At 37.4% G+C, this 27,876-nt stretch overlaps 2 protein-coding genes across 7 annotated transcripts in view; one reads left to right on the plus strand and one right to left on the minus strand.

Moving 5' to 3' along the window:
- The window catches only part of ZNF382 (zinc finger protein 382), an 83,000-nt gene that overhangs the window by 49,905 nt on the left and 5,219 nt on the right, over nt 1-27,876 (minus strand). The gene's annotated exons all lie outside the window — the stretch shown is intronic.
- ZNF529 (zinc finger protein 529) lies at nt 8-20,918 on the plus strand. Of its 4 annotated transcripts, XM_086352029.1 has the most exons (6): nt 123-261; nt 1,417-1,540; nt 9,673-9,789; nt 12,199-12,292; nt 13,482-13,608; nt 17,721-20,918. In XM_086352029.1, exons 4-6 carry the CDS (start codon nt 12,284-12,286, stop codon nt 19,130-19,132), a joined length of 1,548 nt encoding a protein of 515 aa, XP_086208155.1. In that variant the 5' UTR covers nt 123-261; nt 1,417-1,540; nt 9,673-9,789; nt 12,199-12,283; the 3' UTR covers nt 19,133-20,918. The 4 variants fall into 4 exon arrangements, with proteins under 4 accessions (XP_086208154.1, XP_086208153.1, XP_086208155.1 ...); XM_086352028.1 differs by lacking the exon at nt 1,417-1,540 and having other exon boundaries at nt 8-261; XM_086352030.1 differs by lacking the exon at nt 9,673-9,789.

Below are 27,876 nucleotides of genomic sequence, written 5' to 3' on the forward strand. Positions count from 1 at the left end.
ACTGGCTGGCGCTCCCAGGAGTCCACGCGGCGGCGGGTTAGCAGCGGCGAGGTCTGGGCTGCCGGCGCTTGATCTGTTTCTGCCAGGGTCCGCTTTTCCGGGTTGGACTACGTTTCTCACAGGCCCTGAGGGCACGAATGCACGTCGGCCTCTGGTTCATTTTCCCCTAGCCTTGTAGTCATAGTTTGCCTAGTGGTGAGTGGCGGTGACTCCGGTCTGGATGCAGGAGGAGCTCACTGCTGGAGTCTTGAAGTTTCCCAGGTACGGATGCGGCAGGTAGAGGCGGGAGCCTTAGTCTTTGCAAGTTACCTGCTGAGGAAGGTGATTGTGGGTGTGACTGTGTGACTGCGTCAGCGTAAGATGTGGTTATAAGTGCTATGAGAAAGAGCGAGAGCGAATGTGTGAGGGACGGGACCAGGTTGTGTGCATGCGGAGGCTCTGACTGGTCCAGGTTAAGAGCCTAAGAATGTGGGCGGGGCCTTACTAATGACCCTGGTCGGCGGCGACTGTGATGCGTTATGTACTGTAACTAAGTAACCATTTGGCTCCACTATTGTAACAGGCTACAGTCTGATCACTCCCGGCCTAAGTACTTCCCAGGTGGTCCAGTTCCTAAGATTTCAGGCTTCCATTACAGGGGGCGGGGCTTGATCCCGGGTCAGAAAAGTAGTTCCCACATGCTACAAATAAACATCAAGCTACCATCACCTTTATTTAAAAAACAAAACAAAAACTGGCCTGATGTGGCTTTTTCACTTTTAGTAGGGTAGAGCTTCATTTTTGTAGTTCTAGCGTTGAGGAATCCGTGGAAAAGATCCCTGTGTGACTGTCTGTCCTGTTAAGACTCTGAGGCCCTTGTTACCCACAGAGACCCTCAGTTTTAAAGCATGGCCCCTGTTCCCTTCATCAATGTACCCTGACTCTGTTGTCTAGCTTAAGAGCTTGATACACAGGCATTCAGTACATTTAGTGCAGCCTGTTCTGGCACTAATTGTCAATTCCATGGTTTTCTTGGAATTTGTTGGAATTCTGGGTTTTCTTTTATTGCCTCTGTGTTTTCACTTTTAAGAGCCAGATTACACCGGAATGCTAGCTGCACAAAAATAGCATTCTGGGTCTTCAGTATATTGAGAGGTAGAATGAAGGTTGAAACAAAAAAAAAGCACATTTCTGTGTTTGTTAGGGCGATTTTAGAGCTGGAATTATCCCTAAAGCAGGGTGCTGGGAAACCATGATATTAAGGCATCAAGAGTAAAATTTCTGCTTCCAAAGATTCCTCTTGGAAGCTCTGTGGTGGCAAGCTGCATACTGCAGACATACAGTATTTTCATAGCTTTGTCAACAGGGAACTAAGGTGAACATAGAAACAGATTCTGGTCCTAGGCTACAGTTAACTGATTTTTCTTTATGATACAGGGAAGGATCAACAGTATTCCAGTCTTTCTCATTCTTCCACTGGGTATATTGAACATTGATGATGGAGGCTTGCTAGCAGTGAAGATTGTGTTCTTATTTAACCTGTGTTGGTATGAAAGGCCTGGTATGTCATGATTCCCTTTCTCCTCCAAGTTTTGCTGAATTCTAAAAGAAGAGCCATGAAAGGAAAAAAGTGTTGCAGTCACACATCTCAAAGCCAAGCTAGAGGTCATTTTTGAGCTTTTCTGTTTCATGGAATGAATTAAATGCCCTGCCAAATAGTGACTAATCCATTTACCTGGTCTCCAGGCCTTCTCTTCTTAGTTAATGATAGTTATTAATACCATGAGGATGGACCCCTTCTTTCCCAGTTCCTCATCAAATGCCCTTCCTACAGTTAATTTCTGTATAACTACTCACCAGCACCTTGCCCATGTGCTCTTTTTGCCTGAGTAGATTTATGACACAGAAAGAGTCCTCTGTTACATGGTGATTTGTTAAGGAGGAAACCAATGCTTAGGCAGAATTACACATTAGATACTTTAGATTTTATTCAAAGACATGAATGAGGTAATGGCAAGGAAGGAGAAGGTTTTATTTCAGTAACAGTCTTCAGTAAAAACAAGCTTCTGTTTTGGAGGCCTTTAAGAATATTATCATCCCCTGGAGAAGGAAACGGCAACCCACTCCAGTATTCTTGCCTGGAGAATCCCATGGACAGAGGAGCCTGGCGGGCCACAAAGAGTTGGACACAACTTAGTGACTAAACCACCAAGAATATTATTGGGGATATGTACAGAGACATCTTTTTGAAGGGCAGACATTTTTTCCCAAAGGTTTAGGAGATTTATGTGGTACCAACCAGTTCTTGTATAAGATTTGTTATCATTTTTTTCTTTTTTGAGTCACATAATTGTGTAAACTGAGAGTCAGTACTATATAATGGTCTGAGTCTTGAACAGAGGTCAGCAAACCATGACCCTGTAAGCCAAATCCAGCTTGTAGCCTATTTTTTTTTTTTGTATGGACTGTGAACTAAGACTGGTTTTTAACATTTTTCTGTCACTGAAAGCATATCAAAAGGAGGACAATATTTCATGACATGAAAATTACATAAAATTCAGATTTCAGTGTTCATAAATGAAGTTTAGAATTTTGTGAAGACATTTTGTGGAAATTTGTTTTCTCTCTTGTTATATTAGCATCTACATAATATCCTTGATTTTGTCTTTTGGCTCACAAAGTCTAACATATTTACTCTCTGGTTCTGAGAGGGTAACAGGCAGGAAGGCCAGGGGTCTCCAAACGGAGAAAATAGGCTGCAAGTGTCAGACTTTTTTTATCCTTCTCTAAAGCAGCAGGAGGAAACAAACTAGTGATATATATATTTTTCCTTTCTCTATACAAATTTAAAAAGAGGTTTCTCTTAAAATACTGTGTTGCCATAATGACACCTGGTTCCACCTGAAGTGAACTTTTCTCAAATCTTGAGTTAACCAATGCACTTTTCTTATGGAAATATGTCTTAAGCTATGTTAATATACTATGCATTTACCCCCAGACTCTGTCTTCAAGTCAGTTCTGCCCAATTGACAAAACATTGTTCCCCTAATCTGTGTAAATAAAACTATTTGTATGGTAATCTGCCTTTCCACAAGATTCAAGTCAAACGTTTTATGGCCATTCTCTGAGTTTTAAGACATTTCTTTCTTTCATTAAGAGACCACTAGTAACTATATAACATCCAGCTAAAGACTAGCAGAGGGGTATTCTTTCTGCCCCCTTCTGATGCCTATGTCAGAAGCTTTCTCTATCTCCTTTATACTTTAATAAAGCTTTATTACACAAAAGCTCTGAGCGATCAAGTCTCGTCTCTGGCCCTGGATTGTTCTTCTCCTCTGGAGGCCAAGAATCCCGGTGTCTTTTCGTGGTTCAGCAACAACCTTTCAGTTCTTTACAGAAAAATTTACTAACCTTTAATTGCAGAGTCCACATGGTGCTAGTGGTAAGGAACCTGCCTGCCAATGCAGGAGACGTAAGAAGTGTGGGTTTGATCCCTGAATTCAGGAAAATCCCCTGGAGGAGAGCATGGCAACCCGCTCCAGTATTTATACCTGGAGAATCTGATAGAGGAGCCTGGCAAGCTACAGTGTATAGGGTCGCAAAGTCAGTACACAACTGAGCGACTTAGTAGGCACATATGCCACATCCTGTACGCCTTGTGTCCTCAGAATCTTTCTGATCATTTAGGGCTTTCCTGGTAGCTCAGCTGGTAAAGAATCTGCCTGCAATGCAGGAGACCTCAGTTTGATTCCTGGGTTGGGAAGATCTGCTGGAGAAGGGATAGCCTACCTGTTGCAGGAAGGAGGACCCCTTCCAGGGCCCGAAACTGGGCTCTTGTCTAACACTCGGAAATGAATTGTCCTAGGAGACACATGTGCTGACAAAGCAAGAGATTTTATTGGGAAAGGGCACCGGGCGGAGAGCAGGAAGGTAAGGGAACCCCTACGGTGATGGGATTAGTTTCTGGGTTGTCTTAAGCCAATCAGTCTGACTCAGAGTCCTTCCTGCTGGTGTACGCCTTGTTCAGCCAAGATGGATACCAGTGAGAAGGATTCTGGGAGGTGGTTGGACATGTGGTATCTCCTTCTGACCTTTCCTGAACTCTTCCGGTTGGTGGTGGCTTATTAGTTCCATGTTCCTTACCAGGACCTCCTGTCATAAAACAACTCCTGCAAATGGTTACTATGATGCCTGGCCAGGGTGGGTGGTTTCAATCAGTGTGCTCTCCCTAACAACTCCCCCCTGAGAGACTTCATACTCAAGATACTTTTTGGGAATTGGGGCACAGGTCTCTTTCTTTTGTAACTTCTTTCTGTTGTGCATGGGTGTAGGCCTGCCTAACAGAGCAAAAGTCTCTCTCTACCAGATCTAAATCAAGGTATTTTTTGTCTGAAACAAGCATTCATCCTTGTAATAACAGCAATTTAGTTTGAAACTTTGGGCTCTTCTCAGAGACGAAATAGACAGGGGCCAAACAGGAGACCTAACAGGATGGTCATCACTCATCCCCAGAAACAGGAGGCAACATTTGGGGTGAGCGCTGCAGGGTTTGTGACTTTTTTTTTTGATTGTTTGGTGATGAGGCAACAGAGCTGTGTTTCAGGAATCTTGTGTTTAGTCTGAAGTTATCATCCTCCACCTGGGTGGGGGCTCCAGTTTCACAGAACTCAAAGACATTGTTATGCATATTTCTTTGAGTAGGAACCAGGAGCCTGTCTGGAGCCTGAACCACCATTTGATTGTTTCCCATCTGTTTCTGTATCCCCTCCCTTCCCTGATTAGCAATTGTTTGAATCTACCCTTTGGAACTCAGGGAAGGTCAAGGAGGCTGAATGAAGCCTATATCTTATAGATAAGAAATGGAGAACACAGAACAGATCTGTACTCTAGAGCCTCACAGAGTTTTGTTCAGTTTTAATTTAGTGAACTAGGCAACTATGACTGTGATAACTTCCTGTCAAAATGAGGCATAGGACTGTATCAGCTTGGCGAATGCACACAATTGGAAGTATTTCTCAGTTCCAAGTTCTAGATCTGAGTCTTGTATGATTAAGATCTCAATTTCTTGGTCTGCCATTTTGGTGTAACAGACCCAATTAGAAGTGGTTGGAGGAGTGATAAATGTAATTTTAATAGACTAAATCTAATTTCTTTTTAGAAGAAAAGGCCTGAAACCCAGTCTGGACCTGGCACTTGGGGAAACTTGTAGCCAGGTAGTCAGTTGTCTAGTTTTATAAAAAGTAAGGTTGCAGTTACTAGCTTCTAGAAGACATTGTTTTGAGAATGGTGGCATCCAAGCCTGACATGACTCAGAAACCTCAAGTGTTTAGGAAAACAAGGTCTAATCTGAAAGTATACCCATAATTTGGTCTTGGAGTATGGAATGAAGCAGGGCAAAGGCTAATAGAGTTTTGCCAAGAGAACGCAGTGGTCATAGCAAACACCCACTTCCAACAACACAAGAGAAGACTCTACATACGGACATCACCAGATGGTCAACACGGAAATCAGACTGATTAATTCTTTACAGCCAAAGATGGAGAAGCTCTATACAGTCAGCAAATACAAGACGGGGAGCTGACTGTGGCTCAGATCATGAACTCCTTATTGCCAAATTCAGACTTAAATTGAAGAAAGGAGGGAAAACCACTAGACCATTCAGGTATGACCTAAATCAAATCCCTTATGATTATACAGTGGAAGTGAGAAATAGATTTAAGGGACTAAATCTGATAGAGAGTGCCTGATGAACTATGGACGGAGGTTCGTGACATTGTACAGGAGACAGGGATCAAGACCAACCCCATGAAAAAGAAATGCAAAAAAGCAAAATGGCTGTCTGAAGAGGCCTTCCAATTAGCTGTGAAAAGAAGAGAAGCGAAAAGCAAAGGAGAAAAGGAAAGATATAAGCATCTGAATGCACAATTCCAAAGAACAGCAAGGATAGATAAGAAAGCCTTCCTCAGCGATCAATGCAAAGAAATAGAGGAGAACAACAGAATGGGAAAGACTAGAGATCTCTTCAAGAAAATTAGAGATACCAAGGGAACATTTCATGGAAAGATGGGCTCAATAAAGGACAGAAACAGTATGGACCTAACAGGAGCAGAAGATATTAAGAAGAGGTGGCAAGACTACACAGAAGAACTGTACAAAAAAGATCTTGACCCAGATAATCACGATGGTGTGATCACTCACCTAGAGCCAGACATCCTGGAATGTGAAGTCAAGTGGACCTTAGAAAGCATCACTCCGAACAAAGCTAGTGGAGGTGATAGAATTCCAGTTGAGCTACTTTAAATCCTGAAAGATGATGCTGTGAAAGTGCTGCACTCAATATGCCAGCAGATTTGGAAAACTCAGCAGGGGCCACAGGACTGGAAAAGGTCAGTTCTCATTCCAATCCCAAAGAAAGGCAATGCCAAAGAATGCTCAAACTACCGCACAATTGCACTCATCTCACACGCTAGTAAAGTAATGCTCAAAATTCTCCAAGCCAGGCTTCAGCAACATGTGAACTGTGAACTTCCTGATGTTCAAGCTGGTTTTAGAAAAGGCAGAGGAACCAGAGATCAAATTGCCAACATCCGCTGGATCATGGAAAAAGCAAGAGAGTTCCAGAAAAACATCTATTTCTGCTTTCTTGACTATGCCAAAGTCTTTGACTATGTGGATCACAATAAACTGTGGAAAATTCTGAAAGAGATGGGAATACCAGACCACCTGACCTGCCTCTTGAGAAACCTGTATGCAGGTCAGGAAGCAACAGTTAGAACTGGACATGGAACAACAGACTGGTTCCAAATAGGAAAAGGAGTACATCAAGGCTGTATATTGTCACCGGCTTATTTAACTTATGTTCAGAGTACATCATGAGAAACGCTGGGCTGGAAGAAGCACAAGCTTGAATCAAGATTGCCGGGAGAAATATCAATAACCTCAGACATGCAGATGATACCAACCTTATGGCAGAAAGTAAAGAACTAAAGAGCCTCTTGATGAAAGTGAAAGAGGAGAGTGAAAAAGTTGGCTTAAAGCTCAACATTCAGAAAACTGAGATCATGGCATCTGGTCCCATCACTTCATGGCAAATAGATGGGGAAACAGTGGAAACAGTGTCAGACTTTATTTTTTTGGGCTCCAAAATCACTGCACATGGTGATTGCAGCCATGAAATTAAAAGACGCTTACTCCTTGGAAGGAAAGTTATGACCAATCTATATAGCATATTCACAAGCAGAGACATTACTTTGCCAACAAAGGTCGATCTACTCAAGGCTATGGTTTTTCCAGTGGTCATGTATGGATGTGAGAGTTGGGCTGCGAAGAAAGCTGAGCACCGAAGAATTGATGCTTTTGCACTGCGGTGTTGGAGAAGATTCTTGAGAGTCCCTTGGACTGCAAAGAGATCCAACCAATCCATTCTAAAGGAGATCAGTCCTGGGTGTTCTTTGGAAGGAATGATGCCAAAGCTGAAGCTCCAGTACTTTGGCCACCTCATACAAAGAGTTGAGTCATTGGAAAAGACTCTGATGCTGGGAGGGATTGGGGGCAGGAGGAGAAGGGGACGACAGAGGATGAGATGGCTAGATGGCATCACTGACTCGATGGACGTGAACTCTGGGAGTTGGTGATGGACAGGGAGGCCTGGTTTGCTGCAATTCATTGGATCGCAAAGAGTTGGACATGACTGAGCGACTGAACTGAACTAAACTGATATGTCTGATGGTGGAATTGATGCAGGTTGTAAAATATTCAATTTTTAAGGAACTTATAAGTCAATAATTACCCACAATCCCACCATCTAGAAATAATCATTGTTAATAACATACATTCTTCCAAAAATTTTCTCTCTAGGTATGTGGGGCTTTTAAAATTTTTTTGGAGACATAATATATAACGTTATATTAGTTTCAGGTGAACAACATGATTCAATATTTGTATATATTTCAAAATGGCCACAATAAGTCTGTTTCAACATTCATCACTATACAAAGTTACAAGTTGTTTTTTCATTGTAATAAGAACATTTTAGATTCAGCAACTTTTTTATTCTCTTAGCAACTTTCAAATATACAATACAGTATTATTAAATATGGTCATCATGGTGAACATTCATCCCCATGATTTATTTAGAATTAAAATTTACTTTTTGACTACCTTTACCCATTTTGCCCACCCTCTCACCCCCCATCTCTAGCAGCCACCAATTTCTCTTCAGTGTCTAGGAGTTTGTCTTTTGTTTTTTTAGAGTTCATATATTAGTAAGATCATACAGTATTTGTCTTGCTCTTACTTATAGTGTCTTCAGGGTTCATCCATGTTTTCACAAATGGCAAGATTTTATTTTTCATGGCTGAATAACATTCCATTTGTGTGTTGGGATGTGTGTGTGTGATATTTTCTTTACGCATCCATCCATCCATGGACAGTTACATTATTTTCATTACTTGCTATTATAAATAAGTAATGTTGCATGAACTTGAGGGTACATAAATCTTTTTCAGTCAGTGTTTTAACTTCCTTAAGAAAAATACTCAGAAGTGCAATTGCAGAATCATATGGTATTTGTTTTTAATTTTTTAAAGGACCCTCCATTCTGTTTTCCACAGTGGTCTTACCAATTAACATTCCCATGAACAGTGAACAAGAATTCCCTTTCTCTGTGTCCTCACCAGCATTTGTTACCTCTTGTCTTTTTGATAATCACCATTCTGAAGGTTGAGATGAGGTTTCATTGAGGTTTTGATTTCCATTTCCCTGATTAATGATGTTGAGCACCTTTTCATGTACATGTTCGGGATCCTGTTCCTTGGAAAAATTCTATTCATACCCTTTGCCCATTTTTTAAATTGAAGGTTTTTTCCTATTGAGTTGTATGAGTTCTTTATGTGTTTTGGATATGAACCCCTTATCAGTAATTTGATTTGCAAATATTTTCTACTAGTAGGTTGCCTTTTCATTTTGTTGATGGTTTTCTTTGGTGCACAAAGTTTTTTAGTTTGATGTGGTCCCACTTGTTTATTTTTGCTTTTGTTACTTTTTTCATGCTATCTCCAAAAAGAATCACAGCCAAGACTGATGTCAGGTTGTTTACCCACGATATTACCTTCTGGGAATTTTATGGTTTCAGGTTTTATGTTCAAGTCTTTAATCCATTTTGACTTTATATTTATGTATGGTGCAAAATAGTGACCTAGCTTCATGCTTTTCCATATGACTGTCCCTTTTCCCAATAACATCTGTTGAAGAGCCTGTCCTTACTACATTGTGTATTGGCTCTTGTGTCATAAATTGACCATAAGTATAATACTTGGGTTTATTTTCTGAGCCCTTTATTCTATTCCATTGGTCTGTGTGTATGGCTTTTTTTTTTTTTTTTTAAATAACATACTGTATTGATTACTATAGCTTTGGAATGTAATTTGAAATCCAGCTCTTTTTTAAATTCTTCCAATCAATGAGCAGAGGATAGCTTAATTTTTCTGAGTGCTCATTATAAGTCTATAGAAATGCAACTGATATTTGGTGTATGGATTTTGTATCCTGCAACTTTACTAAATTTATTACTTCTAAGTTTTTTGATGGAATCTTCAGGGTCTTCCTGTATATACTATCATTTCATCTGCAAATAGTGACAGTTTTACTTCTTTTCTCATTTGCATACCTTTTATTTCTGTCTTCCTTTTTTAGAAAATGTAATTGCTGTAGCTAAGACTTCTAATTCTGTGTTGAATAAAAGTGGCAAGAGTGGGCATCTTTGTCTTGTTCCTGATCTTGGAGGAAAAGCTTTCAACTTTTCACCATTAGGTATGATATTTGCTATGAACTTGTTATTATGCTGAAGTATGTTCCTTCTATATCCACTTTGCTGAGTTTTTATCATAAATTGATGTTTAATTTTTGTCAAATACTTTTTATGCATCTATTCAGGTGATTATGTGGGTTTTATCCCTCATTTTGTTAATATGTTGTATCATATTGTTTGGGGGATGGTGAGCCATTCTTGCATCCATGGAATAAATCCCACTTGATCATGGTGTATGATCATTTTAATGTATTCTTGAGTTCAGTTTGCTAATATTTGTTGAGAAATTTTAAACCTGCCACATAAATCCGTTATGTGAAGGAGAAGAAATATGTATGTGTACTGTCTTTTAAATTACATAATTACCTTTACTAGTGCTCTTTGTTTTTTTCACATGGAATATGTATTACTACCTGGGACTTACTTTTAACCTGAAGAACTCCCTTGAGTATTTCTTTAAGACAGGACTGCTAACATTTAACTAATTCCCTCAGTTTTTCTTTATCTGGTAATATCTTTATTTCATCTTCACATTTGAAAAATAGCTCTTGATTGAAAGTTTTTTTGAGCACTTTGTATATATTATCCCATTGCCTTATGGTCTCCATTGTTTCTGTGCAGTGTCATCAAGTAAACTTATTAAGGATTCACTTTTAAGTGACAACTAATTTTCCTTTCTGCTTTCCAGATTCTCTCATATTTCACGATTTTTACCATGATTTGTCTGTCTGTAGATCTCTATGAATTTATTCTATTTGGTGTTCATCAAGCTTTCTGGATATATAGAGTAATATTTTTCAATTAATTTAGGAACTTTCATCCATTATTTACTTGAATATGTTAAAATACTCCTTTACGCTTTTCTGTTACATCTATTACAAGTGTGTGCTTAATGGTTTCCAACATTTCTCTGAAGCTCTTTTCATTTTTCTTGTTTTTGTGTTGTTGTTCTTCAGGTTGCATGTCTATCAAGATACCTTTAAGTTTGCTAATACTTTTTTTCTGTCTACTTCATATCAACTGTTGAGACATTCTAGTGAAATTTACATTTTGGTTATACTTTTCAACTTCAGTATTCAGAATTTACATCTGGTGATACTCAGTTCAGTTCAGTTGCTCAGTCTTGTCTGACTCTTTGGGACTCCATGGACTGCAGCACACCAGACTTCCCTGTCCATCACCAACTACCTGGTGATATTAAATAACTTCTGTCTCTTCACAGATTATGACATTATGATCATACCTTCATTTACTTTAAGCATGTTTATTGTTTATTTGAATATATTTATAGTTGTTACTTTGAATTCTTTGTTCAATCTAGTTGTTTTCACAGTCAGTTTCTATTGTTGGTTTTGTTTTTGGTTTATGGGTTGTATTATCCTGTCTTGTTTATGGAAAGTTGACATTTTTAGATAGTTGTTTCAACTGTGATAGTTTTGTCTCCTTCCCCTCTTGTTATTGTTATTTATATTTATTTAGTAACTGGCTAAATTAAGTGAAATCTATCTCCCCTATAGTGTAAATCTCTAATAGTGCTCCTTGGAGTATAGACTTGACTATTACACAGTCACCCTTGGATGGCAGTGGTCTTGACAAGGCTCTTTGAATGTCTCTTTACCTGACCACACCAAGCTGTTACGATTCCCTAATTGTGACTGATGGCACTATTATTTTCAGAAATGTCCTAGGGATACACTGCTTCACAGACTAAGGAAATCAAGTCAGTATTTGAGATTTGTTCTGACAGTACAAAGGGCTCCCCAAATATCTTTCTCTGATCCCTTCTAACAAAAATAGCCTGCCTACAGTTTAGCATTTATCTCCAATGAATTTTTCAATCTTTATAGCCTTTCACTAACCCCAATAGCTTTTCACTAAAATTTCCACTGTTTTTGAGAATATCCTTATCCTTGAACTTCTCCACACTCCATTGGAAATGGAGAGGGATATGGAGGGGGTTGCTCAGTAGTCTTAGGTCTCAGCTCCCTCTCTTGGCATGGAACTCCTACCCCATGAGCCAAAGCAAAGATGATTGAAACCGCAGTATTCTCAGCAGTGCCACACCCAAGGTACAGCCTACAGTTCTCACCTGGCTGCTAGGCAGTTGCATGCCTTAGTTGCATTTGCCTGAGCAAAGGTAGCTGGGGGCAAATGAGAAATGCTGATGTTCTCCTCCTCCCAGGAAGATAGTTATCTGACTGGGAGCAGAGATTGAGGAGGAGTGAGGAAGTTTGTGTCCTTAGTTGTACTAGTTTGGAATAGAATCTTTTTCTCACTAGGATGGAGGGATAAGGAAGGGTGCAGATTAGGTTCAGATACTGCAGACTTTTACAGTTCTTAGTAAGTTTTACTAGATTTTCTTGAACAAATGTTTCTTCATTTGCTTTGTTTTTATATATAATTTTCACCAGTTTCAATGGGGACAATCTCCATAGAACTCCTCATGCTGTCATACCAGAAGTGGAATTCCTCGACCAATTCTTTACGGTTCTAACCATGGACCATGTAAGTTGCTGTTTCTCTCCTTTGTGAACATTTCATTTACCTGAATCTTCCAAGAAAACAGCTTTAAGAGCCTACCCCCCACATCCTCATGAAAACCCCCATTTTCACTTTCTAGTGAGAGTTGGAGTCAAACAGCACACTGTACCTTCTGTGTGCCTACCTCTTTTCCAAGTAATGTTCAGTGTTCCTATGTATACATTTTTTATTCAGAGCGGTTATAGGGTAGAAACAGAATCCCCAGAGGGAGGCATTTACCATCCTTTTACATAGTCTTGAGAAAAAAAGCAAATGGATCCATTTAATGACATATGAGCAAACTCTACTTCTGAACAGACCTGATTTTCCAGGTAGATTGGATTTGATGTTGACTAGTCCAGTACTCTTGCCTGGAAAATCCCATGGATGGAGGAGCCTGGTGGGCTGCAGTCCATGGGGTCTCAAAGAGTCGGACACGACTACGCAACTTCACTTTCACTTTTCACTTTCATGCATTGGAGAAGGAAATGGCAACCCACTTGTGTTCTTGCCTGGAGAATCCCAGGGACGGGGAAGCCTGGTGGGCTGCCGTCTATGGGGTCACACAGAGTCGGACACGACTGAAGTGACTTAGCAGCAGCAGTCTCAGACATAAATAGTAGATTATTATTGATTTCAGAATTGGAGAAGACCTTATCCAACCTATGTCTAAATATAATTAAGGCACATATATTTTCACCAAGCACACTACTCTGCAGCCACTAAAAAGCACTTAATAAATAATTTTTCATTAGAAGTTATAATTCTTATATAATGTGAAATGGTGATTAACAGTGATGAACTTGGGGTTGTAAGAAATTTTAAAACATTGTTCATACCCTATTTTCTAAGCTATATATTTTTCCTGTACTGAGGAACAAGGATGTAGAAATTCATTATCATTGATAATTCATGCCACAGGCATGTGACGTACAATGTTCATTTACAATGCTGTGTTAATTTCTGCTATACAGCAAAGTGATTCATTTATACAAATATATATTCTTTTTCATATTTTCATTATGGTTTATTACAGGATATTAAATAGTTCTCTGTGCTATACACTAGGCCCTTGTTGTTTATCCATTCTATATGTAATAGTTTAATTCTTTTTTATCTTTTAGTCAAAAATGTTTCCTTCAATTTTACATGTAATATGTGTTTCTTGTTTTAGGAATTGGTGACATTCAGGGATGTGGTCATCAGCTTCTCTCAGGAGGAGTGGGAATATCTGGATTCTGCTCAGAGGGACTTGTACTGGGATGTGATGATGGAAAATTATAGCAACTTGGTCTCATTGGGTAAATTTGGCTGTTCACATAATTTAGAATATGTTCCGTAGACTATCAGTTGACATTCAGTTAATTCAATGCTATTTTTTAAGACACTAGATGAATTTCTTCTCCAAGTTTCCAAATGCATGGATTGAGCATGGTTTTGGAGATGACACCTCCTTTTAGAACCTTCATCATTCTTCATATAATTTGTATGAATTCCCTTCTTAGTTTCTTCATATAATTTCTGCCTTCCTTGATACCCAGAGAGCTAGATCTGATTATAGGATATATAGAGTATATCCTTTAAGGTATCTATTGTATTTTGTTTGAGCCCAGAGTTGCTTTAAATTCTTTATATTATTTCCTTACCCACCTCTGGGAGAACAGCTAAGATACTGTCTTGATTTGATATGATTATCAAAAGAATAATTTATGTTGTTAGATTGGCAAACAGAATTCATATTCATTGCCTGATACAAGTATTGTCTTATACCTTCTAGAGGTTAAAGAACTTTGCATTTAACATTAAGTCAGAATTCTAGCAAGGACCTCTTAATGTTTTAGAAAGCTACTTGTTTTCCTCTCAGCTTATGTAGTTCTTGCCTTGTACCAGGCCCTGTTTTAAGCCCTTTTAATATACTGAGTTACCTAATTCTGCAACCCTATGACATAAATACTACTTGCATTATTTTTCTTTGAAGAGATTGCTAAGACTAATATTTAGGCTACCTCTCCAAGGTTACATGGCTAATTAGTATCAGAAGCAGGTTTTATTATGTTACATTTCTGTCTTGTAAGCAGGGTGTTCCATTTCTAAGCCAGTTGTAACTACCTTATTGATGGAAAGAAAGTTGCTCTGGAGGGTTGTGTGGGATGTGACAAGTAAATGGGGCCAGGAAAGTAAAGACTTGATGAAACAAGGAAAGTCATCACCAGAATAAAAAGCCTAGCCTGTTCAAGAGGAGGCAAGCCCCTGTGATGTTTTGGGGAAACTCCATTTGACTGATCTCTTCTTTATGTGTCATTATGGATTTGTTGATTTTTATTAGTTTAGTATACTTTAACCCATCCCAGCCTTTGACTGTTGATACCTAGCTATATAAATACTGAGGAATTCCTTATGGATTTTTGTGTACCATTGACATGATTCTTTATTTCTTGAATATATTATTGCTTTCTGAAGTTTTCCTAGCCTCACTCTATATCTTCCCTATCCTAGACCATACACCTGAATTGGTTAAAAGTGAGTTCTTCTGGTCTTCCATGTTTTATGTGTTTTGCTTCTTTAAAAATACTAGCTATAAATTTTATTTAGTTGTTTACTTAACATATTTTAGTACACAAATTATTTTTCCCCCTTTTTCAATTCTTGCATTGTCAAAATGGTGGTCTCCTTCAGATAATTTTTGTGAATTTTGTCATGACTCATTAATATTATAACATTCTTGCTTCTGTCACAACCGTCAAGGGCATATCTTCTACCTTCCCTGCTCCAGGTTATGGCTCAGATCTTTATTTTAGGAGCCCTGGCTCATTACCTGGTTACTGCCACATCTTAGGTAATAGGCATGCTTATGATTTTTTTTTTTCATGGGAGGTAAGTCTTTGACAATTTTATCTCTTTCTAGCAAATTGTTCTTTTTTTCCCCCAACTTTTATAGCATCTAGGGTTTTCACTATTTATTTACCTACAAAATAATTGATGTCAACATTTTCAAATTGATTAGCAGAGGAATCTAATATCATTTTTAAAAATATCCTCTGTGATGGTTCTTTCCCTTCTTTGTCATTTACATTTTATATTTGTTAATTATACTCTTTACATGTTTATAACTCATCACATTCTGATTCTGTATTTATTCAATTCTCCCCTCACCTTTTCTTTAGGTCACTTTGTTCTCTTCTATCTTCTTGAATGGGATGTATACACTGGTTATTTTCATTCTTTCATTTTTATTAATATAACATTTAAATCCTTTCTTTGTGACTAATGTTGTTTCATGGATTTTCAATATGTAATATTTTCAGTGCCACTATTCTCAGAAATTTCAATACATTTCCACAACAACTGAACAATTGTTTGATAGAAAGCTTCTTCATTTCTAAAAGGAAGTACTTTTAATTTACTGATACTGGCATTCATTTATGATTTTATTGTTGCAGTCAAATAAGATGTTTGCATTATTTCACCTTAATTATACATAACATAATTCAGTCACAGGAAATTATTTTTGTTCTTTATCATACAATGTGTATCAGTCACTTTGGATTTTCCTCAGGTTCTTCCCTCATTGATTGCCAATCTCCAGCTAGGTCCAACAGATTGTTTGTTACAAGGTGCCTTACACTATTTCCCACCTCTACCTCCCTTTTTTCCCACCTCCTACCTCCACTTTTACATAGCATTTCAGCCACAGCTTTACTCAGAACTGCAGAAGCCTTAAAATATGGTATATACCTATTATAATATATAAAACACTGATATTTTGGGGGAAATATAGCAATGGTTAGTTTTGAGTATAAGAAAATGGAGTATTTGGGAAAGAGCATGAAGGAAAACATGTAAATATAAACTAGGATTTCAATAGGATAGATGAATAATAGTGACAATACTGCTGAAGAGAAGTAAATAAAACATCATCTTTATTGATATATGGGATAAAGAAACTCATGAGTTTGCATAGGAGGAAATTAATAGCAATGATGGAGATAATATGTATAAGTAGAGAGGCAATTAGAAAACAATCATTTATAAACACTATTATATATATACATATGTCTTACTATATTAGAAATTTCATATGTATATAAATTTATGTATATAAAATCACTGTAGTGTAGTGTGATATTTTTAAAAGCATGGAGGCATGCTGTAACTATTGTACTATTCTTATAGTTACTTTGATAGTTGTATTCTCCAGTGACATATTTGTAATATTTGCTTTTATTCTTAGATTCCTTTCAACCAGTGATTTACTTTTCTTGTAACTGTCAACTACTATGACCTTGAGCCTTGATATTCAGTGGGACATAAAATAATGATTTTGTCTTTTTGAAGTTTAAGGAATAAGGAAATAAACAGTATGACAACAGAGTAAATTTCAGAATACAAAATTGAAAAAAAAATGGGTATGAGGGCAAGGAACTAGATATTGGAATAGAGACGGATCTATGAACTTACTTAGAGTCAGCTAGTAGTACATCATTTCTGAGGGTACTTACTTTTAGACCTGGACAATGAAAAGGAGATGGTGTATAAGGAGTCCGTTTCTGAGAAATGAAACATCTTGTGGGTATCTCTAAATGATAGGAAATGTGGTTTGACATAGGAGGTGAAAAAAGATTAGGTGAAAGGGGATAATGGATTAAAGTACTGTCTTACAAGCACAACCTTGTTATCCATGGTAAAGTATTGGGATTGTATTATAAAAGAAAAATCTCAGAAAACTGTTAGAATGTATAGATTATCAAATTTTCATCTGTATTCACAGTATCTCTACAAGATAGCCAATAACTAAATTCCGTATTTGTAAATGTTGATTCAGTTTATCTGGATTATGGATTAGTTCAGGCACATCAGTGTTTGACAAGCTTACTGCTACTGCTACTGCTACTGCTAAGTCACTTCAGTCGTGTCCGACTTTGTGTGACCCCATAGACAGAAGCCCACCAGGGTCCCCTGTCCCTGGGATTCTCTAGGCAAGAACACTGGAGTGGGTTGCCATTTCCTCCTCCAATGCATGAAAGTGAAAAGTGAAAGTGAAGTCGCTCAGTCGTGTCCAACTCCTAGCGACCCCATGGACTGCAGCCCACCAGGCTCCTCCGTCCATGGGATTCGCCAGGCAAGAGGACTAGAGTGGGGTGCCATTGCCTTTGACAAGCTTACTAGGTGATAATCCAACACCAAAATTTCAGACCCACTGCCAATCCATATCTCTTATCACAAACTTCATATCCTTATGTTATTATGCTCTTATCCTTCTCTGAGCTCTCTTTACCTTTCTTCAAACTTTATTAACAATATTTTAATCATCAATTTATGCTGTGAATTATTTTCAGTTTTTCTACTGCGCATTTTATAACTTTTATTTTTGTGACACATGAAAAAAGAAATTTTTCTTTTCCCTTTCTTTCAGACTTGGAATCCAAGTACGACACAAAGACTTTATCTGTAGACAAGGTCATTCTTGAAAAAAATAATTCTCAGTGGGAAGTAATAGAAAACAGTAAATTAGTTGGCCTTCAGAACTCCATTTTTAGAAATGATTGGCAAAGCCAAAGGAAGACTGAAGTACAAAGACCTGAAGTGGGAAGTTTCAGTCAAATAAAAATCATCTCTGAAAAGGTACCCAGTTACGAAAACCACAAATTTCTTACATTACATCAGAGATTTCATGATAGCAAGAAGCCCTTTGAATATAAGCAGTATGGGAAGGTCCTTAGTTGTGAATTAAGTGTTGATGAATATGAGAAAATTCACAGTGGTAAAAAAACCTCTGAATGTAGTAAATATTGGGAAACCTTTGGAGTAGATGACCCGTATACCCTACAACTGAATATTCATACTGCTGTGAAACCTTGTAAATGTATGGAATGTGGGAATGTATTTAGTTTTTATGAAGCCCTTAGTGTACACCGTGATGATCAGAAGTGCTATAAATGTAAGGAATATGGAAGGACTTTTAGAGGAATTGAAGCAATCACTTCATTTCAAAGAATTCACGATTGTAAGAAACCCTATGAATGCACTTTCTGTGGGAAATCTTTTAGAGTGCATGCACAACTTACTAGACATCAGAAAATCCATACTGATGAGAAACCTTACAAATGTATGGAATGTGGCAAGGATTTTCGATTTCATTCACAGCTAACCGAACATCAGAGAATTCATACTGGTGAGAAACCATACAAATGTATTCAATGTGAGAAGGTCTTTAGAATTAGTTCACAGCTTATTGAACATCAGAGAATTCATACTGGTGAAAAACCTTATGCGTGTAAACAATGTGGGAAGACTTTTGGAGTCTGTAGAGAACTTGCTCGACATCAAAGAATTCATACTGGTAAGAAACCCTATGAATGCAAGGCATGTGGAAAGGTCTTTAGAAATAGTTCATCCCTGACCAGACATCAGAGAATTCATACTGGCGAGAAACCATATAAATGTAAGGAATGTGGGAAAGCTTTTGGAGTAGGAAGTGAACTTACTCGACATCAGAGAATTCACAGTGGTCAGAAACCTTATGAATGTAAAGAATGTGGAAAGTTCTTTAGACTTACTTCAGCTCTTATTCAACATCAAAGAATTCATAGTGGTGAGAAACCATATGAATGTAAGGTATGTGAGAAGGCTTTTAGACACAGTTCAGCCCTTACTGAACATCAGAGAATTCATACTGGAGAGAAACCTTATGAATGTAAAGCATGTGGGAAGGCCTTTAGACATAGTTCATCCTTTACAAAACATCAGAGAACTCACAATGGTAAGAAACCCTATGAATGTAAGGAATGTGGTAATGCTTTTAGTTTGGGCAGGCACCTTACTTGATACTGAATAAGTTATACTAGGGAGGAGTCTTTTGAATGAAAGACATGTATAAAGCCTATTTGTTTCTGAGTTTCACTGAAAAAAACCTGTGTATTTATTGACAAGATTCACTCTCTGTTAAAACTGTTTTCAGAATTTATGGCCATTCTAGAAGCAGAATTGTTCATTCATGAGATAAATACTTTCAGCTTTGTTCAATAGTGCCAAATATTTCTCCTTTTTATATCAATCAACATTCTGAATATCCATTCACATAGGATGGTCCCTGTTAATCCATTTTTTAAATGTGAGAAATGTATTCTCCTAATTATCAATTATTTGAGTTATTTTTCATATGAGTTTATCCGTGGATGTTTTGCTTACAGTTACTTTTGGTGCTTGTGTTTTTGTTTTTTTGGCTATTGTTTTTGGCTTACTGTTCTATAATATTGCTCAGATATATCTTTTGCATTCTAATTTTTTGCTTGTTATATATGGTATACTTATCTTCTCCAAAGAGCCAGAACTCTCAGATACTATGTGGTTTTAAAGTATTGTGGTCCTGCAAGGTGTTTGTGTAGATTTGTTTTCTATTGATTTTGTTTTAATGGTAGATGTTTAAACTTTCCATTATCATCAAATGTTTGAGTTCTTTTTGAGTTTCTATGTTGTTTTGACACAACAGATTTCCCTAAATACCTCCTGCAACACAATTCCTTTAAGGAACCTTTTCACCTCTAGGCAGTACCAGTCAGGATCCAAATGAAATGGCATTTTAAATATTTCATAAAATATTCTAACCCAATCTTAGCAGTCTCTTAGTAGCTTTAAATGGAGGGGAAACTTTACAGCTATTGCAAGGATTATAAATTGATCACTAAACTTAAATAAAGAGGGTTTATAAACACTACTATTGCATGGCTTTGATTGGGTTTTATAATTTTCCCTGTTATTCCCACTCAGTGTTGTCTTACTGTGGTTGGCAGTTGGACTATCAGTAGACCTTTGATTTTAGCAGTCTCAGCTGACTCAGAAAAAAAAGATGAAAAAGAAAATAAGACAGCTAATAAGGTTGCAAATCTTAACCACCCATCATCTCTTTCTTAGGAAAGTTGACCTGGTTGTTAATCAAAGTGATCAAAAGCCACACTGGTTAATAGATTTTTTATAAGAATATTTACCTGTTATATTTACATATATTTACATCACTATCATTCATTAGATTCTAATTTTTGAGATTCGTGTCCTGCCCAGTTTTGCATGATCAGCAGTAGTAAGTAAGCTGTTTTCTACTTGGGTATTATTGAGCTATGCTTCCCTTACATATTCCTTATTAGTATTTTATTTAAGCTAGCAGTTAATAAAAGTATATAACTGATAGGTAGTTCATGTCCTACAGAATAAAAGAATGAGTCTCTGTTACTACCCTTATTAGGATACTTGCTATTTCATATCTTGGAAATAGTTCAACTGTATTATAATTATTAATATTGTTTTCAATACCTCACTCTACTTACTGAGCTATCATGTTACCACACTGGTGAGTTACTCTTCTATCCTACTCTAACTGGTTATTCTAAGTTACCATCATGCTGATTAATTTCCCTCTTCTTGGGTAGTACTCCAGAACTACTTGCCCCACAATTCTTCTTGTGGTTTAATATTTTTTGCTTGCTTGAACAAATTAAAACAGTGAGCTATCAAAACCTTATATACAGACTTAAAATTAATGACAAGTAAAATAAACATGTGTCTTGATACTTATTTTTTGAAACGCTAATGAATAAATTAAAAAATTAATACAACATTCTTATTGTCTCCCTTATTTGTACTTATAGCTACATTTTGGTCATATATCATTAATATTTTTCTTTGAACTTTGTTATGAGCTCGTGTCACTTCACAATCTGCTAATCTGATAAACCAGAACATAATTATTATTGTAAACTGTTGTTTTTGATTCTTGTTCATGGTGCTCAAATTGACAAAACTTTACTTGTTTCCATTTTCTTTTTTTTTTCATTTCCTCCTTTATCTCTTCCACATGTTCCCTACACTACTTGGAAGCTTTGTTTTTTTTCCCCCCCAAATACAAGGAGATGTTCCTGACCTATCCTGTTTATTGCTGCCATCGACCATGAAATTGGCTACCCCAAAGAAAGAATTCTGGTTCAATTTAATGATGAAGAATTCTACTTCATAAAGGGAATGAGGAAAATAGAAAATCACCATAATTTTATAATTATATAAAAAAATCCATTGATGAATGGTAAATATGAAGGTGAAAGTATAAGGGAAAAATGGGATATTAGAATTATCTCATAATATCTCTCCCAAGTATTTAATTACAAAGATAAAACATTGCTTACAGCACTTTTACCCAAATAATCACCAATAGTGACATTGGCATCAAGGTGATTCACTAAGAAGGGCAAAGACTTGGGTAGTATTCTCACCAAAACATGCACGTGCTATGTGCTAAGTCGCTTTAGTCATGTCCGACTCTTTGTGACCCAATGGACCATAGCCCCCCCAGGCTCCTTTGTTCATGGGATTCTCCAGGCAAGAATACTGGAGTGGGTTGCCATGCCTTCCTCCAAGGGATCTTCCCAACCCAGGGATTGAACCGTATCTCTTACGTTTCCTGCTTTGGCAGGCAGGTTCTTTACCACTAGTGCTACCTGGGAAGACCAAAACATGCATAACTGTGTCCTAATAATGAGAGAACTGCAGGCAGATCCAAAATGCAGAACCTTTTGTAAAATAACTTGCCCAGTTCTCCAAAAGTTCATAACCTTTCCAGGTTATAAAAGGCAAGGGAACAAAATACAACATAGGATTGTGAATTCAATTTTTGGAAAATTAGTGGAGAAAACTTGATGGAAGCCAATCAAGGCCTGTCATTTGTTTGATAGTATTGTGCCCAATGTTAATATCCTGATTTCCATCATTATACTATGGTAATGTAAAATGTTAGTATTCGGCAAATTGGGAGAATGGTATATGGAAGCTCTGCTTTCTTGCAATTTTTAAGCACAGAATTTTTTTTTTAACATTGTTTGCAGCCAAAAATGGGAATAATACAGGCTGGATTTACCTTCCGGCCTAAAATAACAAAACACTAAAGTATGAGATATACATAATTTCAGACATTGGACACCAGACAACAGAATGGTCATGCCTAACAAAGTATAAACAAACAAATGTGGTCCATACATTTGACCCAGTGTACTGCTTAGACAGCATTTCCACATCTCAGCACTGGGAGGGGTAATATACAGAAGCTTTGTAACCAACCGCCTTAAGTAGAAAAGATGGAGCTGAGAGTCCAGGGAGGCAGTGATGGCTAAAGTTTGCAGGGCAGAGTATTTAGTCAAGTTCTAATCACTGCAGGGGATCAAGGAGACCACCTATGACCAGCAAAAGAAATGCTTAAGAGCAAAGGCAATCCTTGGAGCTCACACAGGGTCAGGAATTGTTTGTGTCCCCATGAGCAAGAAGGGTAAACTTCGTAATTCACAGGGCACTGGTTAGATTACTCAAAAAGCTATTGCCTCAGTAGAGAGGCAAGTTAGAACTAGACTAAGGCTTTCCTGGTCCCACCCAGCAGAGCTTAAAGCAAATTTTCAACAAACTGTTCTCAAGTATCATAAGTATATTCCAGAACAAAACTTGAGTATATTTATAGAAATGTAAAAAGTACCAAGGATACTGAAGGTAACTTTCATACTGCCTGGTAGTAAATAAGTTTTATAAGCAGGCACACATGATTAAGTAGAAAAATCAAGAGAAACAAATCCAGAAGTGACAAACATAGATTTTGTATTTGATTTACAAGATTTTGTATTTGTTAATAGATACTAGCAGTACAAAACTATATCCTGCATGTCCAAAAAGGAACAAGAGAGATTGATCTTGGTAAGTACTGATGTGGAAAATATTTAAGACTCAAACCAATCTAGAGGTTAAAAACAATAGTGTCTGAGAATACAGTTAATAGGATTAATCGATTAAACACTCCAAAAGCAAGCATTAGCAAATTTGAAGACATAGCAATAAAAACTATAGAATGAGAAGAGAGCTGTAGGACAACTTCATCTAACCTAATGATGTGTAGTAGAGATCCCTGAAAGACAGGAAGAAGAATGGGCAGGGGACAAAAAAATAATTGGAGAAATAATTGCTGAAAACTTTCCAAATTTGATGAAAACTATAAACCCACAGATCTAAGTTCAACCCATTCCAAGCACAAGAGACAAGGCAGAGGGGGGTGGGGGTGGGGGTAGGATCGGGGGCACAACTATTCCCAAGGACTCATAACTACATTGATTAAAATCCATGATAAAGGGAGAATCTTAGAAGCAGGAAAAAAAAAATCTCATATGTGCAAAGAGCAAAGATAAGAAAGAAACTACAAGTTGGAAAAATGAAGGTCAACTGGATTGACCTTAGGATTTGAGGAAAAACCCAGCCCAGTGATGAGTTCCCTGGTGGAGAATTGGGTGTTTTGTTGTTTTGTCTTCCCATATATTCCAACCTGAGCACCTGAGAAGCTTGAAATTAGAAATACCACCAAGTGCAAATAACTACCAAAACCCTAAACAATAACAAAAAAATAAAACGTCCAAAGTATACTTGCTTTTCCTATCCAAAGGGCTGAGAAGGTTGCTGACCTGCAAAACAAAACCCTATTGACAATGCCAACTCTACACTGGCTGAACACTTTAAAAATGCCAATCTTTCACACTATTATGCATGACACCTAGCAGCACCATCCTCCCTTTTTGCCAGTAAGTATCTGCAGAGGCACATGCAGACGCTATGTGTGTGAACAGAGACCTGACAGCCATCCCTGCCCATTAATAATGGGCATCTATAAAGACTGTATACGTGAGTGGAACACTGACTACCATCCTAGCCCAAGAATCGTGAAGCACACCTCATTTCCTGGCTGGCAGGTCCACTGAGAGGGTGTAAGTATGACTGGGGCATTGACTGTTGTGACACAGCACTTATTAGGTGGTATTCCTCCCCTTATTATCTGGTAGGGATTTACAGAGGCAATATATAAACTATCACTCCAAATGCAGCAGTAACATGCCCCCAGTGTTCAGAGCAGCACTATAGTATTTATAACAACTAAGATATGGAAGCAACCTAAGTAAGTGTCCAGATGAGTGGATAAAGAATGGATAAAGCAGATGTGGGGTATACACACACACACACACACACGTATATAACTAATATTGTAAATCAACTATAAATCAATAAGACACACACACACACACACACATACATATACACAATGGAACACTACTCAGCCATAGAAAAGAATGAAATTTTGCCACTTGGACCAACATGGATGGACCTAGAGGGGATTACACTTAGTGAAATAAGTCAGACAGAGAAACATAAGTACCATAGGATACCACTTATTAAATAAAACAAATGAATAAATATAACAAACACAGATACAGAGGAGTAGTGGTTACCTATGAGAAGAGGGAAGGGGGAGGAGCAAGGCAAGGGTAGGGGGTAAAGATACACATTACTATGTATAAAATAAATAAATTGCAAGGATATATTGTACAGCACAGGGAATATAACCAATATTTTATAACTTTAAATGGAATATAATTTTAAAAAATTTGAATCTCTATATAATATACCTATAACTAATACAATATTGTAAATCACTGTTGCTGCTGCTGCTGCTGCTGCTAAGTCGCTTCAGTTGTGTCCAACTCTGTGCGACCCCAGAGACGGCAGCCCACCAGGCTCCCCCATTCCTGGGATTCTCCAGGCAAGAACACTATAGATCAATAAAACAGTATTTTTATGTTTTTTTATTTTATTTTTTTATAAAACAGTATTTTTTAAAAATGAAATACCTAGGAATAAATTTAACCAAGGAGGTTAAAGACCTGTACACTGAAAACTATGACTTTGACAAAACAAACTGAAGGAGACATAAATAAATGGAAAAAATATTCTGTGCTTACGGGTTTTAAGAATTAATATTTTTCAATATCCATGTTACCCCTAAAGATTTTTCAGATTCAACACAACTATATAAAATTTCAATGGCATTTTTCACAGAAATATAAAATAATCCTGATTTTAAACTGTATTTCAAAGCCTTAGGAATCAAAACAGTATGGTACTGGCATAAAAATTGACATGTAAATAAGTGGAACAGAATAGAGAGCCCAGAAACAAACCCACACATTGTTATAATTAATGAGAAAGAAGCCAAGAATATACAATGGGAAAAGGATATTCTCTTCCCTAAGTGGTGCTGGGAAAACTGGACACAAGGATATTCTCTTCCATAAATGGTGTTGAGAGAAATGGACACCACGTGTAAATGAATGAAACTGAGCCACTGTCTCACACTGTACACAAAATCAACTCAAACGGATCAAGGAATTGAACATAAGACCTGAAATCACAAAATTCCTAAGGGAGGTAAGCTTTCAAACTTCAGTCTTAGCAATGATTTTTTGGATTTGACAACAAAAGCAAAAATAAACAAGTGGGACTACATCAAACTAAGAAGTTTCTGTACAGCAAAGGAAACAACAAAATGAAAAGGCAACCTATGGAACAGAAGAACATATTTGCAGATTACATATCATATGGGGGTTAAATGGAAAATATATAAAGTTCATACAACTCAATAGCAAAATAATAATCCAAATAAAAAATGTGTAGATGATCTTAATGGACATTTTCCAAAGAATTCTAACAAATGACCCACACGTACACGAAAAGATGTTCAACCTCACTAATCATCAGGGAAATACAACTCAAAACCAGAATAAGATACTATCTTACATCTGTTAAAATAGCTATCACCAAAACGACAAGAAATAACAAGTGTTGGTGAAGATGTGGAGAAAAGGGAACCCTTGTGCACTGTTTGTAGGGATGTAAATTGGCACAGCCACTAAGGAAAACAGAAGTTTCTCAAAAGTTTAAAAATACAATTATCATAGAATTGAGTAATTTCACTCCTGGGTAATGCTTGAAGGAAACAAAATCACTATCTCAAAATGATATCTAGGACTCTAGAGCCCATGAGCCTAGCTACTAAATGAAGCCTGCACTCTGCAACAAGAGAAGCCACATGCATTGCGATGAAGCTCATGCACTGTAACTAGAGAGCAGCCCCCGCATTTGCCACAACTAGAGAAAGCCCATGTACAGCAGGTAAGACCCAGGGCAGTCAAAAATAAAATTTTAAAATATATAATTTTAAAAATTAAAAAAAAACAAAGTACTTGATGTGCAGCAAAAATGAAAGGACTCTTGGAATATTTCCCACTTAAAATGGGCCCCTGCATTATACTGATCTATATAGCAGACTACTGAACTCAAACTCACTTTAAAACAGCGCTCAGAGAGGAAATGACACTCACACCAGGACAAGAAGACAACATCAGAAATAAAAAGCTATCCCAAGATTCAGAACCTAACCTATATGATTATTTATAGTGTTCTCTTGATATACTGGACTTTTGCATATGAATCAAATGTTTTTCTATCACAGGCAAAATCCTATGTGCAGAATTTAAAAATTAATCCAACTGTTGGGCTTATAGTCAGTTACCTATGTCCAGAACTTCTAAGTTACCTTGGTGGATTTCTCCTCTCCAAGGCAATGAGTTGATAGCCCTCAGGAAATTTATTGTAGAAGAAAGAAGTTATAGTTCTGTTTGGGCCACTATTGATATTACTAGATGGGACCCCCTCAGTTGGCCAGTCAATCATACTTGCTCTGACCCTAGCCATAAGTATGAATTTTCTTTCAAAGTTACTCAAGCTTAGAGCAACGAGCTAAATTTCAGTGAAAGAATATAAGTTCCCAATTATTAGGAGGGACCCTCCTTCTGTTACATGATGGCTTTATATAGCTAACAGGCTATGGTCATTTAAGTTTAACAGAACAATATGCTTGTTGGGAACAATTAAATCATACTAAAGATAATCAGCTTAATAACACTAGGAAATCAGGCTGAGTGCCTTATGAACAATGCTTATATATCATTACCTTTAAAGATAGCAATTGGTAAGGAATAGACTGGGTCAGATGACTAAGAATATACTGGGCCATGCTGAATGGAAGTTCTTGGTTTAAATTCTTAGTTATGACCTTATGCTACTGGTTGTTCTACTTATACTCTGCCTATTTTACAAAATTATTGTTTTTTGCATTACCAAATGTGTGACTGAGCCTCCAATAAAGATAATGATGACTATGCAACTTCAACAATTAACCAAATATAGTTATATATATATATATATGATCAAAATGATTGTAGTAGTGTAACTCTAGATATGGGAAGAAGCAGCAAGAGGGAATCAATTCCTAGACAATAACTGACTAGTACGACAGATGAGGGTACAGTGAGTTTTATGACTATCATTAACATTGCCTAGTCCAGTAATTCCACATTGGGGAAAGATTGAAGGTGGGAGGAAAATGGGATGACAGAGGTTGAGATAGTTGGATGGCATCACCGACTCTAAAGACATGAGTTTGAGTAAGCTCTGGGAGTTGCTGATGGACAGGGAAGCCTGGCGTGCTGCAGTCCATGGGGTTGCAAATGTCAGACACGACTAAGCTACTGAACTGAACAACGAAGTCCTGACCTGATCTAGGAATGAGTCTTTCTAGCATTGTGGGACAAATTGGTCACAAACGTCTCCCAAACATTGGTTGAATTTATTACCAAAAAGGGAGAATTGCAAATCACCATCCA

The sequence above is a fragment of the Bos grunniens genome, chromosome 18 (assembly GCF_055505025.1).
Source record: "Bos grunniens cultivar Pamir isolate PY7600 chromosome 18, Bosgru_T2T1.0, whole genome shotgun sequence".
In the NCBI taxonomy this organism is placed as follows: Eukaryota; Metazoa; Chordata; class Mammalia; order Artiodactyla; family Bovidae; genus Bos; species Bos grunniens.